This window comes from Amblyomma americanum, chromosome 6 (assembly GCF_052857255.1).
Source record: "Amblyomma americanum isolate KBUSLIRL-KWMA chromosome 6, ASM5285725v1, whole genome shotgun sequence".
Lineage (NCBI taxonomy): Eukaryota > Metazoa > Arthropoda > Arachnida > Ixodida > Ixodidae > Amblyomma > Amblyomma americanum.
In genome coordinates, this window is record NC_135502.1 from 56,664,134 (window position 1) to 56,683,928 (window position 19,795).

Consider the following 19,795-nt stretch of genomic DNA (forward strand, 5'->3'; position numbering starts at 1 on the left):
TTATAAGCTCATTATAAAGAATTAAGCGACGAGGCCCTCAGCTCTCGTTTCGTTTACTAGACGTCAAGAAACGCAAATAACGCGATGAGAAAGCATGCACGCTTTAATGGCGCTGATGACAAGCCAGAAGTCTTTACGTTAACGCACCACTGGTGGGCCATGGAAAGAGGCAAAAAAAAAAATGCACAGGCATCACGAAACACTCGGTGAAATGCAGCCGCATAATAACATAAAGACAGTGCTGTTGAGGTCGTTTATCCGAATAATTATTCAGACCTTGCTTGTCGTACAGAACAAAATGAGCAGTACAACTGCGCTTCTTGCCTTGCCACCCGTTCCGCTGTACGAAATTCAGACGGCGTGAGTCATCACTTGGCCTTTTTTTTCTTTTTTTTCCCTATCTCTCAAGGTATCTTCCATGTTCTCCCACGTATCATAGCTTGTGTTCTCACTTCGAGGTGTGTCTACCGAGTCAAGGTGCTTTAAGTTGTCCCCAAGAAGGGAGGAGTAGAATCGGTTCAAATTATTCGACGACCGATTTAACAGGGAGCATTCGAATTCTGGTCAGAATTCAGCGTTTATTAGCTTTAAATATTATGTTTCGATCACAGTCGAAAGCAGGCGTGCTGAAGCTGGCGCAGCACAAGCCATTTCGCAGTGCGGCACCCACTGCAAAGCACATAGCCGCCATTGTCAATGTAGGCGAACAACTGCTCTGCTGTAGTCGAAACGCAGCTCCCAACTCAGCCGCAGCCAGCTGCAAGCTCTGTGTGCGCGCTGACAACCAGCCATTTCCGCGTACACAGTTATAGAGTGCGAACAGCTATTTGGCTTGCCTCTAGGAGTGCGGTTTCATAAATGGACTTCTCCGTTGGCGCAATTTATCACCGGGAAAAGAACAAAAAATATCCTTTTCCATAACCGCCCGCAGCATTGTAGCGCTTGTAGTCTAGCAACCCTCCGGTTCGGACGCCAGATGTTGAATAATTATATTTAAAAGCGACGTCCACCTGTCGAGAATTCGTACGCGTTCAAATTAAATGGAAAGCGAACAATATATGTTGAATTAACGCGAGTCAATTTTTCTGAGTGAAAATGTTCACTTGCGCCCCGCCGCGGTGGCTCAGTGGTTAGGGCGCTCGACTACTGATCCGGAGTTCCCGGGTTCGAGCCCGACCGCGGCGGCTGCGTTTTTATGGAGGAAAAACGCTAAGGCGCCCGTGTGCTGTGCGATGTCAGTGGACGTTAAAGATCCCCAGGTGGTCGAAATTATTCTGGAGCCCTCCACTACGGCACCTCTCTCTTCATTTCTTCTTTCACTCCCCCCTTTATCCCTTCCCTTACGGCGCGGTTCAGGTGTCCAACGATATATGAGACAGATACTGCGCCATTTCCTTTCCCCCAAAAACCAATTATTATTATTATTATGTTCACTTGCGAGCACTATGCCGCTCCTGTCCTTGACTTGGGCAGAGATTTTCTTTTTTGTGTGTGTATCCAAGTATGTTGAAAGCGCCGCGCTTTGCGTCCTTACTCGATAGCATGCTACGAGTCGCGGATTTTGCCTACTACTACTACACAGCTTCACAACAAGTTATCAGTCAGTAACCGGCCGGATGCGGCTCCGTCACCGTCGTCGCGAATGCAACGGATGCGAGGTCGTTTCCACTGCACCTTGCACAATGGTCGTCGACTGGCACATGGCGACGAACGTGCGTGAGCGCATTTCGCAATGCCAGCAAGACTCGCGACAGCCAAGCGAAAACAGGGCGAAAACAGTTTGCGCCAACAGCAGGAGAAAGAAGGACGGAAAGACAGATGGAAAGAAAGAAAGAAACAAAGAGAGAGAGAGAGAGAAAGGAAGAAAGAAAGGTGGACAGATGGATGGAAATAAGTAAGGAAGGAAAAAAAAATGGAACGGGGAAATCAGAACGAAAAAGCAACAAACAAACAAACAAACAAACAAACAAAGAGCGCACCTGTTTTTTCCCGCGCGTTTGCCTTCATGCGATATAAGAAGAAAACGCGATGCCGCGCTATGATTTTTCTTCACTCGCGCATAAACAACGGTCGTGAAACCGTCCCGGCGCTTACACCGGAACAGCACTACTGCTGGGTGGATGCAGTATAGAGTGCGACATACCGGGTTTCCTTTGACGAAGGACGTGCGCGCAGTACGGTACTCGGCTGTCATGTCAAGCACTGGCAGTGGTATGTGCAACCCGAAACGAGGCGTCTCATCAACAGCCTCACTTTCAGCGCCGCAGGAATTCCGCCGATACGCGGAGTTTTGTTCGCGCATTTTGTTGCCTTGTTAGAACAATGAGTTTATCTCGCAGCGGGTAGCACAAGCACGGTGCCTGCGAGTCAAGCACCCCGCAAAAGAAGCATTTCGTGACCTTCAGTGGGCCACGATTGTGGTCGTTATTCCTTGTTTTAGAAAGCAGTCATAAAACACTCTTGGACTCGCATTAGGTTGCTCTACTGCACTTCACGGCGCACACGAAACAAAAGAGATCAAACAGTGCACTTCCATGAGCAAAACCATTCCCTCCGCTCCCGCCCAAACGCCATTCGCATGATGATCTCTGTCCACTACCTTTCTCAGCTCCATCCGTGTCCAAACAGACGACGTACGCTTATGTTTAAGTACGCTTATGTCTAAGGTAGAATACCAGGCTAGCTAGTGAAGCATATTTATAGGTGCACGCTACGACTACAATAGTTTGTTGTACCGAGAAAGAGTCAATGACGTTATCTTTCCAGGCGGCAAGTTAGTTTCAAACGAGAGTGATTCGGGGGAGTGGTCCAATTTGGCTCTCATTTTGGGTCCCATATAGATGCAAGCACGTCGGCTTACCGAGCGGTCAGGCGGCCTCCGCGAAAGGCGGATTCGCAGAGTAACGGCTTCTCCGTTGCAGCCGCGATGCCATCGACACCTTCGCTGTTGTGGCGGTGGCACGATTCGCCGCACCGCGCTGGTGGGGGACTCGTCGTCGTCACTCTGGCCTCGCGCATCGCATGGCTGTGTGTTGCTTTCAATCCTCGTAGCTTCTCGCTGTCCCGTCCTCGAACTGAACGCTCCTCCACGTCCCACGAGTACGGTCACTGTTCGCACTGGCCACCCACGTAAACAAGGGCGGGAGATGGGCATCCCCTCTCTTTGTCTGTCTCTCTCTCTCTCTCCACAGTGGACGCAGTTAATTCTTGCTTGCAGGCGCGCCGGGATTTTCCGAAAGGTGTCGGATGGAGAGCCGGACGCGGCGGCGGCGGCGGCCGTGAGAGACCGCTGGCTCGCGGTGGGGCAGGCGCGTCATGGGGTGGCGGCCTTGAACTATGTCTGCGTCCGCGTGTGTTCGCGCGAATGAACGCGTCTTCGATCGATGGGGGAACTCCTTGTTTCGTGCTGACTGTTTTGTGTTTCGTGAAGCCGTGGCTGCTTCATGAAAACGGAGCTTACGCGAACGGCTCTTTCCGCTCGTCGCGCGTGGTGGAAGAAAACCGTTTCCAAACAGGATTCATTCAGCGCCCGAGCAGATCAAAATAAATAGAGGATATAGGGGGTATTTAACGTGAGCAGTTTGTGAGAGGCGGATTCTTTGAAGAGCATCTTTTTTTTATTCTTCTTTTTCTTCTTCTTCATCTTCTACGTTTTTTTACAAATAGCCCCGTTTTTTGCCTTTCTTCACGGAAGTTGACTTTGTAGTATGCCGTAAAGGAAAATGGCCGCATTCTCCTGCTGGTCGTGCGATCACGTGATGCAATCACGACATCATTTGTCAGCTGTGCTTTGGAATTGATGCTGCAGCCCTGATGCTTGTTCTCTCTTTTCTTTCTGTTTATGGTTGAAAAAAAAAAAACTCACAAGAAGCACTTTTTTTAAGGCCATTTCAGAAGCTAACTTATTGCTGCGGGTAGGCCTGTGTTCTGCAAATCCCACGAAAAACTTGCTTTAGAACGGTAGTTTGAATAATGTTAACGGATCATCTGTAGATCCATCCTAGGGCACTTTTTCCCCACAAAGGAGAGCAGCTCTCTTGATTTGCTGCTGTATGAGCTTCCCCGGGAAATGCCTCTGCAGGCCAGGTTGTGTGGGGAAAGTGAAATAGAAGGAATTCCAGAGCAAGCCAATTCTTGATGCTTTGTTGCCGGAAAAGCGAGCTAAATTGGTGTTTGCGGCAATCGTTTGACGCGAAATGAGTCGCAGGGGCAAATTACGATGATGATGTCTTGCTCCGATTAGAAAACATTCAAAAAATTATCTCAGTGCTTTAACTAGCAGTAGTTCGCAATAAATGCCAATAACTAAAGGTTTTGAAATGAAGCATCGGGAAGCGTCGATTGGTTAGGGACAGATCTTTGACTTCGTTTCTGTCTCTTGTCGCGATCATTATTTCGCTTGGATATTGGCATTGTTATACCCCTGTCACACGGGCACTTTCGATCCTCATTGAGTCAATGCTCATCGAACTCAATGCAGATCGACGGTTGTCACACGGCCACTTTCAAGCGCAATCGAGCTCGATCCTGCTTGACTCGATGCCGATTCCTCAAGAGTGCTTGAGGTTCCAAGCACAATCGAAAACACTCTCGCTCTCATGAAGCTATAAAAATAAACACAAGTTAACAAAACCAAACCACAGTTGTTGTCGTTGTAATTGATTAAAATGTAATACAGAACATTTTTCTGGTACTATGCCTGCTTATATGCAAACATTTGAAAATAATCTCTACACCACGCTCCAAGCTTCGCCGTCAGTGTAAACAAAGATGGCGTCCTCCTCCTCGTCGGCGCGGAAACTGGGGAGCGAGCGCGAGGCAGCCGCTCTCATCGACTGCTGGCAGGACCGCCTAAATAATTTGCGGCGCCAGAAGAGAAACGCCGCAGTCTATGCAGAAATCGCGGAGGCGTTGCGGGCCCTCGGGTTGCATCGCACAGCAGCAGAGGTGCGCCACAAAAACCTGGCGCAGATACGCAATGTACCGATTTGGCTACGGATTTGGCTGCCGCTGCCCCCGACTGCACAGTGTTGCCGGACATCGCCATGTAATGGCTGTCGGTGGAACATTTGGCGCCACCTAACACACATGAGGGAAACTTCTCAATGAGCATTGAAAATGACCGTGTAGCACCGGATGTTTCGAGCGTGCTCGAAAATCTCGATGCAGATCGAGCTCAATGAGGATCGAAAGTGCCCGTGTGACAGGGGTATTAAACAGTTTGTAATAAGCCACCAATCGCGCGACGTAGTGGCGGTTGTAGACAATACAGTAGCACAGTGAAGGCTTAAGGCGCAATAGTGTTACAAGTGGACGAATCATGAACGAAGAAGTGGCGGTGCGCTGAACGACGACGACGTTGACAGTTGGTAGCTGGGCGCTCGGTTCTGAGCTGAGTGCTGGCTATCTCAGAGCAGCCGCCAATATAGACTTACTTCTGCCGCGCTACACAGGTCCCTATCGTGTATTACGGGCAGTGACCGACGTAACGTATGAAATCACGCCGCTGCACCCAAAGTCGACGTCCGCTCCACTGAACTCCGAAGTCGTTCATGTAGCTCGCCTCAAGCCCTATCACCCACCATCGACATCGCACGCCTAACACGCACCGGGACGTTGCCTTCAGCCGAGGGGGATAGTGTTACAAGTGGACGAATCATGAACGAAGAAGTGGCGGTGCGCTGAACGACGACGACGTTGACAGTTGGTAGCTGGGCGCTCGGTTCTGAGCTGAGTGCTGGCCATCTCAGAGCAGCCGCCAATATAGACTTACTTCTGCCGCGCTACACAGGTCCCTATCGTGTATTACGGGCAGTGACCGACGTAACGTATGAAATCACGCCGCTGCACCCAAAGTCGACGTCCGCTCCACTGAAGTCCGAAGTCGTTCATGTAGCTCGCCTCAAGCCCTATCACCCACCATCGACATCGCACGCCTAACACGCACCGGGACGTTGCCTTCAGCCGAGGGGGATAGTGTTACAAGTGGACGAATCATGAACGAAGAAGTGGCGGTGCGCTGAACGACGACGACGTTGACAGTTGGTAGCTGGGCGCTCGGTTCTGAGCTGAGTGTTGGCCATCTCAGAGCAGCCGCCAATATAGACTTACCGCCGTAACATCCCCGTAACAATATCATTACTGCTAATAGTGCCCGATGCAACGTTTCTATCTAGGAATGACCTTCAGGACCTCGACATACACGGGTTATAATAATACCCTTGTCACACGGCCGACTCGGAACTTTAGTCCCTCGAACTTCCTTGACCTAAAGGAGCGCAAGTTTAGCCGTGTCACGCGGCCTATAACGAGCTTCTCAGAGGATCCGCCAGGGGCCCATTAGGCGCTTTTCATTCAATACAAACACATTAAAGAACGTTCGCAAGCACTGATTTTTTAATTTTTTTTTCACAGAATGCAAATGTTTCATAAAAAAACGTTTGCTGAAAACAACGAACATGATCTCAGCACAGCGCTGTTGTCCGCTCTGTCGGACACCATGTGCGACATTGCGCAATGCCTGTGCAATGGACTGCGACCATTGCGACGCTGCGAATTTTCCCCTCCGGCGCTTCGCTAGTGGAGGTTGTGCAGGTTGCGCGAATGTGTCATCCATCATACAGGGCTACATGGCATGGAGGAATGCTGCGCGGCTACACGTGCCAGGTGCGAGCACGTGTGTGACAGATCAAAACATGCAAAATGATGATGATGGATTCTTATGGCGCATGGGCATCTGTGACCAAAGAGCGCCATGGCACAAGGTATTTTCTTCTAATCAAGGTGTGGTCAAAGACCCATTCCCCAAGCATTTCACCCCAAATAAGCCGAGCACCAGACTGGGGGAAAGATTGTACCCATTGTGTCACCGGTGGGTACCCGGCAGCACTGGGGATCGAACCCCGAGCCTCCCGCATGCGAGGCGGATGCTCAGACCTCTAGGCCACCGCTGCGGTAAATCGAACAAAAGGCGTAGTCAAGACAAGCCATCAAATGCCTGGTATGAGAGTATAGTGCAGTCGCTGCAATTAAACGTAATTAACCGAGCATAAATACTTATTCTATGCGATAAAAACTACTATAATCACTAGTAAAGATGAAATCATTGAATGGAGACGTTATTTACGCACTCAGAAGTAAAGCACGCTGGAAACAAGAGTACTCCCTTTACCCTTAGTGTGAGATGGTCGATCTCATTTCTCTAAAAACTTCTTTAAATTTCCTTCCCCTCGATATCAAGACTACCTTGGTTGAAGAGAGTTGAAAAGGAGTTCAGCCGTGCCCATGTGACAAGGGTATTTGTCACATGGGCACGGCTGAACTCCTTTCAACTCCCTTATTAGCTTGGGTATTAGCTTGGGTCCACCGTTTGCATGCCGGCACTACTAGCCTGCTCTGTAATGTGGGGTCGCGGGAGGCACTTCGACTGCTCAAAATCTAGAGACATGCTGTCGAGTCGGGAGAGCTCTTAAAGTGCAAAAAAAAAAAATCTCCGTAATGGCACCGGGCTTTGCACAGTCTTTGAACTGGAATTCCGTATGGTACTGGCCGGTATAACACATCAAGAGGGCGTCGCGCGCCAATCCGCGCCACTATCAGCTTTAAGTGCACTCTCGCCAGAACAGAGCAAAACGTTAGGAAGCGCAGAAAAAAACACAAGCACTGAAGCAAGTGGCCGCAATATCCAGGAAACGGTTGGCTTCCCTTGTCCACGCCGAACTGTAACCTCCCACTGGCTGTTTTTAAGCCAGCTTCCGTAATCATCACCCCCGCCATCATACAAACATCATTATAGTAACAATAACAATAATCATCATCAGTTAAACTAAGTGCTGTGACCTGTGGAGGATAAATGCCTCTCCTTTTGATGTCTAATCAACCCTGTCCTGCGCCGCATTCCGTGTACCGCCCGAATCGGGATAGCTGGCCCCTTCCTGACGCATGTTGATGCGGGCAAAACATCGCTGACGAAGGCAGAAACGCAAGAAACAGAACTATTTCTGTCTGTTTGTCTTCTGTTCCCTCTTAAGTATGCCTATCTTCCTAAGCTTACCATATAATTCTTTAAAGCTGCAGGAAAATCGCATAGCTTGAGCCAAAAGGTCCCTTGACTTACGTGTGGCATCCGGACGATATCCGAACCCGGGTGACGTGTCCCCTTGTCCTGTCCGACATGCGGATGGCGATACAAGCGTACGCTAGCTGGAGGGAACTGTAGGCAGCTCTGTAGGCGTACGGAGTGTTCGCCGACGGCTCACTCCCTCAGCGTCGCGCGATCGTGAAACCGGAGCACCGCGTTCCTGCGGTTCTCGCTTCTGCGAGCCTCTGGCGAAGCTAGCGGGACGGGAGGGCTCTCTGCTAAACTAGTCAGCATTGTCAGTAAAGCAGATGAATGGGCTAGTTGGTTTTGCATCTTAGTGAAAAACAGCGCACAAGCAACACAGATAGAAAGAAGGGGACAAGCGCTGAACTAGCAACTGAGGTTTTATTGAGAAGCATGGCGAAATATATACAGCACAGCATACAGCATTCAAAAAACATATAAACAGCACATAAAAGGCGGATAAGAAGCCAGCATTCAAACTCATCGCTTAACGTCGCATATCCAAGAATTTCATCTCTTTTGTTGAAAGAAGGATAGACGGGGTGCTGACACATGAGTCCTCCGCTTTTGCTATCGCCCTAGCCTCGATAATTTCCCTTGTTATTGTGCACTTGTTTCGTGCCAGGATTTTGCAGCCGTGAAGCATAACAACAATGTAAGATCCATTGCTTCATCAGGTTTTCTGGCCAAGCACTGTCACCGTTGCAATCATAAACCTGCCTGCATACCCGACCTTCACGGCTGCAAAATCCTGGCACGAAACAAGTGCACAATAACAAGGGAAATTATCGAGGCTAGGGCGATAGCAAAAGCGGAGGACTCATGTGTCAGCACCCCGTCTATCCTTCTTTCAACAAAAGAGATGGAATTCTTGGATATGCGACGTTAAGCGATGAGTTTGGATGCTGGCTTCTTATCCGCCTTTTATGTGCTGTTTATATGTTTTTTGAATGCTGTATGCTGTGCTGTATATATTTCGCCATGCTTCTCAATAAAACCTCAGTTGCTAGTTCAGCGCTTGTCCCCTTCTTTCTGTCTGTGTTGCTTGTGCGCTGTTTTTCACTAGTCAGCATTCCCCTTTGCTCTCGATAGCTCGCCTGTGAAGCCCTCTGTCGTAGATCACGCGGCCCACTTGTGACGGCTTCATATCGTGCGCGTGCATTGTGCTGCTGTTTGTGGCTAAGGGCAGATGTTTAGCGCTGGTGACTTTGACTCTATGAAAAAAAAGGCATCTCACTGGGCCGCGTCGTGCCAAGTGTCGTGTAAGTGAGAACGGAACAAATATGGATCTTGCACTCACTTAAGTAAGCGATGTAACAGTGGAGTGCGCGTGTTAGCTATGTTTTCACCTTGAAACAGAGAGTGTTTGCTGTTGCACTTTTCGCCTTTTAAAAACGCACAGGGCTCTTATAGGTTTGCTTTCTCCCGTAGAATCGGGCTCATCCGAACAACTCGTCGTCAGTCGGCAGCTTGGCAACGAACGGTGCCTTTCGCCTCGGTCGATGGCAGTGAACATGAAATTGGGTCGGTTTGTTGACGAGGAATGAACAGTAGCCTGAATTTCAAGTTTAGACCGGTGGGTTGGATATGAATTGCTCCGCTTGTGGATTGTCGAAACGCTATAGTGAGAGGCGTGGCCTTATGGCATTGTAAGGTTGCCTTGTTTCGAGCGGACTGTCCATTCACAGTACACAGTACACCCTTGTTGTTGTGAGCCCGCATACAGTGAATGTACGGCTATAGGGAAAATAAATTCCACGATAAAAATTTTCCGATCACATATGATTATGCAATCGTTTGTGGTTTAGCGTCCCGAAGCGAAACATGGTCTATGAGGAAAAAAAAAACGCTCTTATGCAAATTCCCTAATCACAGTTACAATGAAGAAACGGAAACATCCATGAAAACAATTGTTTGTGCGATAGCATTTAGGTTGTCTTCTCACACACACACACACAAAAATTACGGTTTCTCTGTCACTAAATTCCCTTATTGGTCGAGAGGTCGCGTGACCTTGCGACGTCATCACAACCTGCCCAGCTGCCGGGGCAGTGGCGCATCGCTTAACCGCAGCACCACAGCGCCAGTAGTGGTACGAGGTCTCTCCGCGAACCATGAATACGATTGAGAGGGTCGTGGCATCATCAGCACGACGTGACCACCAGTGGACCAATCACACGGCACCGCCAAATTTGAAAATCCGAAAACCCCCCAAATTTGAAACCCGGGCCATTGAATGGGCTACTCAGGTCACTGTCAGCCGTGGTCTGATAGGCACCTAGCACGGATCATCTGCATCTGCATTTTCTGACGAAATAAATGTTTTTCAATCTAATTGAAGTTGCCCCCCCCCCCCCCCCACCGATATTTCAAAGGACCCCCAAAATATTGGAAGTAGCCCACACCAGAAAATGAATTAAGGTAGGTTAAAATATTGGAAGATTCTAGAAGGCGATGACTCATGCATACCATAAAAGGGCAATAGAACCGGTTCAAACCGGAGTTTTGGCCGGGAAAATCACAATAACATTAGACACTCAGTGCAGACACCACATGTAGCAGCGGATTTTCTTCTTTAGGAATGTAGTTACAAGTTTTTCAGGACACCCGTTTCAGAAGCTCTTCATATTGGCCCTCCCGAGTGACGTACAACGCAAAATCGCTGATGGAACGAACTCAAAAAGACCAAGGAAGAATGCCTACAGAAAACAATACTGCGCAGCGCTTCACAACTGAGCATGTCCAGTATTAGCTCCAGAGAGTTGGAAATCCGAACTACTGATTTGTATTTAAATATAATTCCGCCGTGTATAAACATGCAGACTGATTATTATAACCTGCCTTTATAGTTTCAAATACTCAGTGAAGTTCTTTCGGGTCCCGACGACTTAACTACACTAAGATGTACACATCTGAAAGCCCTGTGGAGTTCTTATTGTGGTGGCAAAGTTTGGAAATGTCTGAGAGCGGGATATTTATTACGTGCTTCAAGTTCTCTTTTGCTGTGCAGTGTAATGACATTGTCCCTGGCATCTACTATAGTCATACGAGCTCTAAGCGCCGAGTGCATTCACTTCTCTTTTTTTTTTGTCAGCCTGGTTTTGTAGCCTGGTCGAAGAGAAACGCGAAAGTTCACGCGCACATTAACGAAACCGCGTTAGTGCAGGACTGGTGAGCATCACAGCAGAAATACGATTTTAAAAAAATTTACGCTACACCATAAAAACTTCGATAATTAAAAGCTCGTCTAGCAACATCTGAGCAAGGCGCAAGCCTCGTACTTTTGCTAACACCTTGACTAATAGTCACGGAAATATAGGCTTTTGCATCGATGAATTATCGTTCCGACTGCCCATCGTAAAATATCGGCTCAAAATCTTGATTTTTACTGGAGTTATAACTTTGAAAATTTTGTGGCATCTCGTGTCATGCCACTAATTAACGATGATGAAACTTTTTGCGACTCTGACGAGTAAAGAACGAGCTAGAAATTTGATAAATGGAAAATGCGCACAAATATCTTGGACACATGCGACGCGCTCCGAGGACCCGGCCAAGCAAGCCATCGCCACAAGCCGGACTGCCAGCGTTATGAGCCTCCGGGACATGAACGTTTGAGTGCAGTGGGGCCGTGCGGGGGCCCAAGGACCTGTGCGCCCTAAACTCCCCTGTATGTAATAAAGTTTCCACCACCACCACCATGCGACGCGCATTTAGAAGTTTGTGCGCGCGCACGCACGCACATTTTCTTGTTTTTATCACGATCCAGCGCTCTTGACGCACGTGCAGAAGGAAAAAGGGCGCCTATACACGAAGCCGTTCGGGGAAAAAAAAAATCATTATAGTTCCCTTCGGCAAAACAGGAGGATGTTTTCTTGCACCGCTCTAATTACCATAATTGGCCTATTGATACTACGATCAGAGGAAAGGAAAAAACATTGATCCCTAGTGGCAACGTATGTATAAGCCTCCTAGTCTGCACTCTCCTGTTTCGTTAAAGTCTCTCCTCCTCCTCCTCCTCCTAGTCTGCATGCCTTGTGTGTATTTTTTTCTCCCCCTGGCTTACTTCAGTTGCACATTGTGCCTCTCTGTTATTACTGCTATGAATCTCGGTTGTTGAGCACAGGGCAACGGGTTCGAATCCCGCTCGCGGCGGCAGCATTTTACTGAAAGCGAAGTGCGAGAATTCCCGTTTTATGCGCCATCTCACCTCGCGTTAAGGAACCCTAGGTGTTCAATATCACGGCATCTTGCATTGGCTACTGGGCAGTATCGGCACTATCGGGGCGTTAAATCTCGCATGCCATACCATACCGTACTGTACCGCGCCATAACGTACCGTACTTTACCGTACTATACCATCGATACCATACCGTACCATACCATACCATACCATACCATACCATACCATACCATACCATACCATACCATACCAAACCATACCATACCGTACCATACCATACCATACCAAACCGTACCGTATTGTTAACCCTGCGCCACCAAGCGTGGCCTCCACGTTTTTATTTTGCGGGTGAGATAGCACGCCACGTGGTTGCTTTCTCATGCACCCAACTGGAGTTCTATTTTGATCCTATACGCACGGAGCACGAGGAAACTTAACAGCGCTGGTCGCTCGCAGATGTGAAATTTCACCGCAGTAACCTTTGGTCGAGTTATTTTTGTCCCATTTACCGCAGTTTTTAAACTGTTCCCCCCCCCCCCCCTTTTTTTTTTCTGGAAACGGTACACGCACATGTCGCCGCAATAATTTTTTTAAATTGGTTTTTGGGGAAAGGAAATGGCGCAGTATCTGTCTCATATTCCATTCCATACTGCCGAAGCAATGCATATTTTAACTCGTTCATACCCAAGACGGCGAGCGATTGGAACCACCTGCCCACCTTGGTTGCCGACATTTCTGACACCTGTTTATTCAAAAATGCCGCGGAAAACTATGTGTTTGACTAGGCTGTTTTCTTACGTAATCTGATTTGTATTTTGTTCAAGCTTACGTTTTTTCATTCCTTGCTGTATTACATTACATTTTCCATTTACTTTTTGTTTTCATTTTGCTGCATTGTTTTTACTTTTTTATCCACTCCCTTCTGTAACGCCCCACTGGGGCCCTGAAGGTATTGTAATAAATAATAAATAAATATATCTTTGGACACCTGAACCGCGCCGTAAGGGAAGGGATAAAGGAAGGAAGAATAGGTGCCGTAGTGGAGGGCTCCGGAATAATTTCGACCACCTGGGGATCTTTAACGTGCACTGACATCGCACAGCACACGGGCGCCTTAGCGTTTTTCCTCCATAAAAACGCAGCCGCCGCGGCCGCAATAAGCCAGCGAGTACACATCTGGTAGCTTTTGCACGCAGGTTGTCACGCCGGAAGCGTAACAAAAGAATTAAACAGCATTGGGTTCTTTTTGTACAGTAGAAAGCGGTTTTGCATGAAACTATATATATATATATATATATATATATATATATATATATATATATATATATATATATATATATATATATATATATATAACGTATACAGAAAGAAATAGGAAGAAAGCAGCGTGGATGAAATAACAAGCGACTGTTATTTAAAATTTAAAAAAAAATTGAAAATGAGCACGTGCCTGATAGGGACAATTGCATACAATTTTTTATTGCTGCGAGTAAAAAATCTATGTCCTGGTTCTTCCTGGTTATGTTGACGTTTGTCCGGCATCGAGAGATGCGCTTATAGGCGAGAAAATTGGATTCAAAAAGTATTGCCGAAAAGGACTCCGTGATCACCGCGTAGAAGTGAATGGTGGTGTAGCGCATCTTCTCCTCACAAAACAAGGATATTAGCGTCATGTCGCAGAAAATATAAGAGACCATGGTTTTTCGTTCTATTTCCGTCACTGCGCACGTTCCATTGAAAATAAGTTACTAAGCTTCCAAAATTAATATGCTACTCAGTTTAATTTCCATGTCCTAGATTCGACTCGCTATCAATTAGCAACAAAAAGATAAGCGACCGTTTATAGGTAATAGTGCCACCTGAAAACAGGGAAGTTCTGCTGCCAGAGTTGAGCTTTGGCACTTGCGCTGCGGACACGCACGCACAGAACCTAATGGTTGCGCCATGTGCCAACGGGAGAAGAGTCGGCAGTGCTGCTACCAGCGCGTACAGCGAACGAGCACGTTTCGTGATGACGATGCGCAGCTCAGCTTGTATCTTCTCCCTCAGTGACGATGCGCCGTATAAGCCGAAAGCCCCGTTTGCCACACACTCGCTTGATTCATGGCGAGCGGTTATCGAACGAAAGAACCTTCGGCGCGTTTTCCTCATTTACGGCCCCGATCGATTGCTGACCAAGCATACTTGAGTTCCCGGCTTCATCGGCTGGAAGGGCGGAAGGAAAACCAGCGTACGTGAATGAGCTAAAAGAGAGAGAGCGCGAAATAGAGTGAGGAGGAAGGAAATAAAAAATAAAAGCACAATGTTCAATCATGATCCCGGAGGCAAGCGTTGCAGGTGCGACTCGCTTGCTGTCTCTCTGAGCAGGTTGCACCATATTTCGTTCGCGTGCTGCGACATCTACCATGGAATGCACCTCAGCTACTTTTCCTCAACGACGGCAGATCCGACAAAAAAAAAAGTAGACGAAAAGAAGCCCCACGCTTGCGTGTGTGCGTCTACATATTTTATGCGTATACATACGTGACAACCTGTGGGTATACTATACAAAAATGCACGTCGTACCGTCTCATGACACGAAGACGTCATCTTCGCCTCGAGCGAACTCCGTTACTGCGCTTTCACCCTGGCGTAGCGTAGCTTGGAAAAGTCTATCCGTTTTCTTGTTGTTTTGGCGCCTGATCTCCTAGCCAGCTTTCGCCGCGAGATTTTCGGCAATATCCCTGTTGAAATCAAGAAGAAACGGGCACGGGCAAGACATGTAGTGCGAAGGCAAGATAACCGATGGTTGCTTGGGGTGATGGAATGGACTCCAAGAAGAGGAAAGTGTAGGAGAAGGGCGACACAAGGTCATGTGGGCGGATGAGATTAGGATGTTTGCGGGGATTAGGTGGTCGCAGCTGCCACTGGACAGGGCTGATTGGAGAGATATGGGGGAGGCCTTTGTCCTGCAGTGGACGGTAGCTAGGCTGCTGCTGATATGACGAAGAGAAAGCATGTCTTAGAAGAACAGAGAGAGTGAGGGGAGAGGTGGGGGAGAGTGCGCAGACATACTTGAACGACGAAAATAGCGCAGAAACGGACACGAAGAACGACGGGCGCTACACATGTGCGCCCGTCCTGTGTTGGTCTCTATTTGGTGTCCTTTATGGGGCTATTTTTGTCGTTCCAAGAAAGAGGTTCAAATATATGCAGACGCGTGACTATGATAGCATGTTTTATTCCTGGGTTTAAGTGGCGTTATACTGACTCAAAATGTCTGCCCTCGAACAGATGTTAAAGAACCAGTCTGGAAGACGAAACCGCAATAATAGCGCCTAAATTAACCCAAGCCGCTAAGGTGGCTGGGGCGTACAGCAAAAAAAGAAGGGCCGCTTAATTGCTACAGGTCTCTCTCTCTCTCTCTCTCTCTCTCTCTCACACACACACACACACACACACACACACACACACACACACACACACACACACACACACACACACACACACACACACACACACACACACACACATATATATATATATATATATATATATATATATATATATATATATATATATATATATATATATATATTCGTTTAGAGACGACTTTTTCAAAGACAATTCAGTTGTGTTTGCTCTAAGAAGCAGCCAGTGTGAGGCGCACAACTGACTATCCTGAATTATATGCCTCGGAACGAGCGCGTGCGCTTTCGACTGAAACCGCGTAAAGGTTATGGCCACTGTCTCACGTTCTCGCAGTGCTTCTCAGCGCAAGCCGCCGTGCAAGCAGTGCTGAAACGGGGGACAGCTGTCGATGTGAAATGTCGTGTTGGATGTCGTTGAAGGGAAGGCCAACGGGCGGCTGTCTTATATCGCGAACTTCGAGCTTTGTTCTATGCGAAGAGAGCATGCTTCTGCTTCTGGATCCTTTTGGCATTTGAGCAAAATGGAAACTAGCTAGAAACAGACGCGCAGCTGCAACGGCTGGAACCTCGAGAGACTTGTGTGGCATGAGGCGATTCATTCTAAGTGCTTAAGTTTGCAGCTTGGTTGAGCTATCCCTAGTGACGTCTGTTGTGTGCCTCTTAATTAATTAACGACATACATGAAGCAGGCAAATAAGTGACATGCTGTCTGTGTACGCATTCCTTTCGTGACTTATTCAATCCAGTTGGTTAGCCACATATAAAAGCCAATACAGAACCGTGGAATACGTATGACACCCTTGCAAACGTCCCTGTTCAAAGCATCACTTAATTACATTCAGTTGACGTAGTTGCCAGCCCAGAAGGCAAATATGAAGATATGTTTTCTCCTTCTTTTTTATTATTTCTGTCGTTATTTGCGACTGTGCATCGGTGTTCCAGCGGAATGCTTTTCTCATTTCTCATTTCAAGTGTTTCAAGGTACCAACTAACCGTTATCCTACATTCACCTACTTGAATTTTCTGGAGTCCACGACAGGGTTGCAGAGGTCTTACACTGCGTTTCGAGAGAGTTCGTGTGACGTGTTCAAGTGGCTCTTGTACTTCAGTGGTTATCCAATGGGTAATTCGGGTTACGAAATGGCGCTGTTCCTAACAGCGAACGGAATACGCTGAACACACGAGGCATCGCTCGAACTATTTCGTATCCTGAAGCCAGCATCGTTGTGTATGCGCGAGATCAACGTTTCGGTCGTGACATAGCTTAAAGAGCAGTTACATTCGAATTACAGACTTTCGTACACGCTGTTCGTTTTAGCATTAAGAATGGTATGCGAAGGCACTTATCGTTGAGCTAACTACTTTAGCAATATTATTCATGCTTTAGAGATTGTTTACTTAATAGAGTGTTGCATTCTGTAATCCTGGTACTTCTATTTCAGTGCGTTAGCATTATAACGCCCATTTCTCAAAAAGTGTACGGCATGAAGCCGCGGCTGGCAGAAGGCAAAGTGGAGAGAGGAAAATCCCTTTCTTTACTTTCAGGAGAAAGGGAGAGGGTGGGGGCAACGGGTGGAGCGGGGGTACGGCGTGTCACAGGCCCCAGGGTGACTGACGGACTAGACGAACCCACTGGCAGCGGCTGTCCCGCCCGGGATGAGCTATAATGCTAACGCATACTATTCCTCATGAATCGCATTGAACTCCTGTGACTTTTTTAACGCAGTATCCATTTGCTAATTTGGCACGCATTTCTTATTCAGTGAACGTGAAATATGAAATTTCAGTGAGCTCGATGGCGTCGTTCTCACATTATGACGACGCTTGCTTACGAGCTGTCTCGTTCTGTTTACATATATACAAATTTTATTTTTTTCCAGAAATTGGAAAGGTCTCCTAAGCTAAAAGCTGTGAGCTTGACTAGGCCCAGGAGACCCAATACATATAGCCCTTATAGCCTCAAGTACGACCGTACACTCTGATCTTGTACGTTAAGCCGTGTTTCTATAGAGATCGAAACTTTGCTTTTAAGGCGTAGTCATGCGCTGAGTCATGTACCGTGTGAGAGACGCAGCTGTAGGATACGCCGTATACAAATCGCGCCTCTCAGCTATGTGCTTCTGCACAATAGAACCGTAGCACGTGGCGAAGAACTAAACCAAAATGTCGTATCTGTCGTGCACCGTTGAATTATTTGTGTGGCGTCGAGAGTGGCTCAACCATTGACGCACGGCTTGCGTACTTGCTGCACTAGCGGAGTCTCCACGTGCGATGCGACTCTGTGTTTTGAAAATACGCAAGTTCGCATGGGCGTCATCAACAAGATGAACGCTCAAGCACAAAAAGAAAGGATGCGCCCGTCATCCCGTCGACTTTCATGGGACATAGTGGAAGGGCATATAACGTGGCAGCCGCGCCCGAATTTGAGGCGCCATCTGTCTTACCTCATAAGGGGTTAGAACCCTGGCAGCTCGTGGCAGAGCCCTTTTTAATTAGAGGAGTTGCAAAACTATTCCGATATTCACAAATATTCTGTGACCCCCTGCAACGTCGTTGGGTGCTTGCTTGAGTGTTTTTGAAAATGATGTATAATTATACGTATTTCGAAACTATAGCAGGCTTGACCGGCGCCTAGATTATAGTCTTGCAGTTAGCTATCAGCGCCACTCTAACTTTTTAATAGTATTGGAGCTGTGTGGTAAAGCCAAGAACGACGTTTTTTAACTTTTTACAAACTTTTTTCTGTTTGTCTATTTATTTGTCCTGTTCGGGTATTTCTCCCACTGAGTTTACACCCTTACGCCAAGTGAGTAATGGACAGCCTCCCCCTTACTCCGTTAATGCTCTGCAGCGTCGGATCACCTGACTAAACTCATTGTCCCAACTGCCTGGAGATCAGGGTTGATACAGAACACTTTTTATGCTGACAGAAAAAAAAAACCTCCCTATATTGCATAGCTCCTTATTTTCCTCTGGAATGTTTGGCTTCAATTCGGACTCGATCGGCGAACCTCCAATGATCCTTCGCGAAGCTAGCCCTTCCTTGCATGGGGCCCCGTAGTTCCGGCGTCGATTAAAGCTATTCTCCCTAGCAGAGTAGCGTGTATGTCGACTGCTTCTACACTCTGGCAAAGATATTTGCTCTTCATTAAAGAGCTCTCTCTCCCCTGCCTCCCCCACACACACCCTCTTTCTCTCTTCAGTAGATTTGCAAATCTTAGACCAAACACTAGACCGACCAGTCACAAGCATGATTTGAGAAGGCCATTTCTGTAACAGTGGGAAACTGCGACGCGGACGGCATGATACGCATCTGATGCGTGCCGGTACATTGCGTACGCCGCTTTTCCGACATTTGTTCGTTACTTTTTCCCCCCTTATTCCTGCCCGTGAAGTGCTGTGAAGGAAAGACAGGACGCCATCAAGCGACGTGTCGCTCCGCTCGCATTTCCCGCTGCCACCTGCGGCTGACGTCACAGTCGTCCTTTTTACCCTCTAGATGACGGTATTGGGGAGGGGGGGGGGGGGGGGGGTGCTGGCTTGCGTTGTCTGTCATAGTTTATAACACACAAAAAAAAACAGAGAAAGGCAGACGTTTAACGAAAAAAAGGCCGCACGTTGAAGCAACGAGCGTTAGCTGTTTCGTTTACAAGACGAAGAAAGCGAAGAAGAACGCGCCCGTTGTCCAGTTACACCCCCTCAAGATACGTCCCAAACAGAACTTGCTTCGTTTGGGGGGTTAAGGTGGGCCTAGAATTCGGCTTTCGGCGCGATATGGTAAAGCTTCAATTACTAATTGCATGTATACAATGTTTACCTATCATTTAATTGTGGTTTCATTTCTATACCACAACCCATAAGGTTTTATTTGCCTACCAAATTCGGTACACAACAGTCCCCGTACTGGTGCCTCTTGTTGTCGGAGTATATATAGAGGAACGAATGTACACACACATTGCGGTCCCGTTACTGGATAGTTTTCTTCCCCTTGTGGGATATTTTTGGAGGTGAGGGGGGAAAGGGATGGGAGGGCACAACCAATTTTAATGGCCGCCATCTTGGATTAGAGGCACCGAAACTATGCCGCCATTTCGTTCC

At 47.6% G+C, this 19,795-nt stretch overlaps 2 protein-coding genes across 9 annotated transcripts in view; one reads left to right on the plus strand and one right to left on the minus strand.

Annotated features, from left to right (window-relative positions):
• The window catches only part of LOC144093520 (uncharacterized), a 76,875-nt gene that overhangs the window by 16,024 nt on the left and 41,056 nt on the right, over window positions 1-19,795 (minus strand). The window contains exon 1 of one of the 7 annotated variants that reach the window (XM_077626993.1): window positions 8,117-8,469. The exons of 5 other annotated variants lie outside the window; for them this stretch is intronic. In XM_077626993.1, the coding sequence (XP_077483119.1) occupies window positions 8,117-8,175 (59 nt within the window). In that variant the 5' untranslated portion in view covers window positions 8,176-8,469. Of the gene's footprint in view, window positions 1-2,860; window positions 3,060-8,116; window positions 8,470-19,795 lie in introns of those variants that run through there. One more of the 7 variants, XM_077626992.1, reaches the window with a different exon arrangement.
• Window positions 1-19,795, plus strand: part of LOC144093519 (carnitine O-palmitoyltransferase 1, liver isoform-like) — a 114,248-nt gene that overhangs the window by 6,005 nt on the left and 88,448 nt on the right. The gene's annotated exons all lie outside the window — the stretch shown is intronic.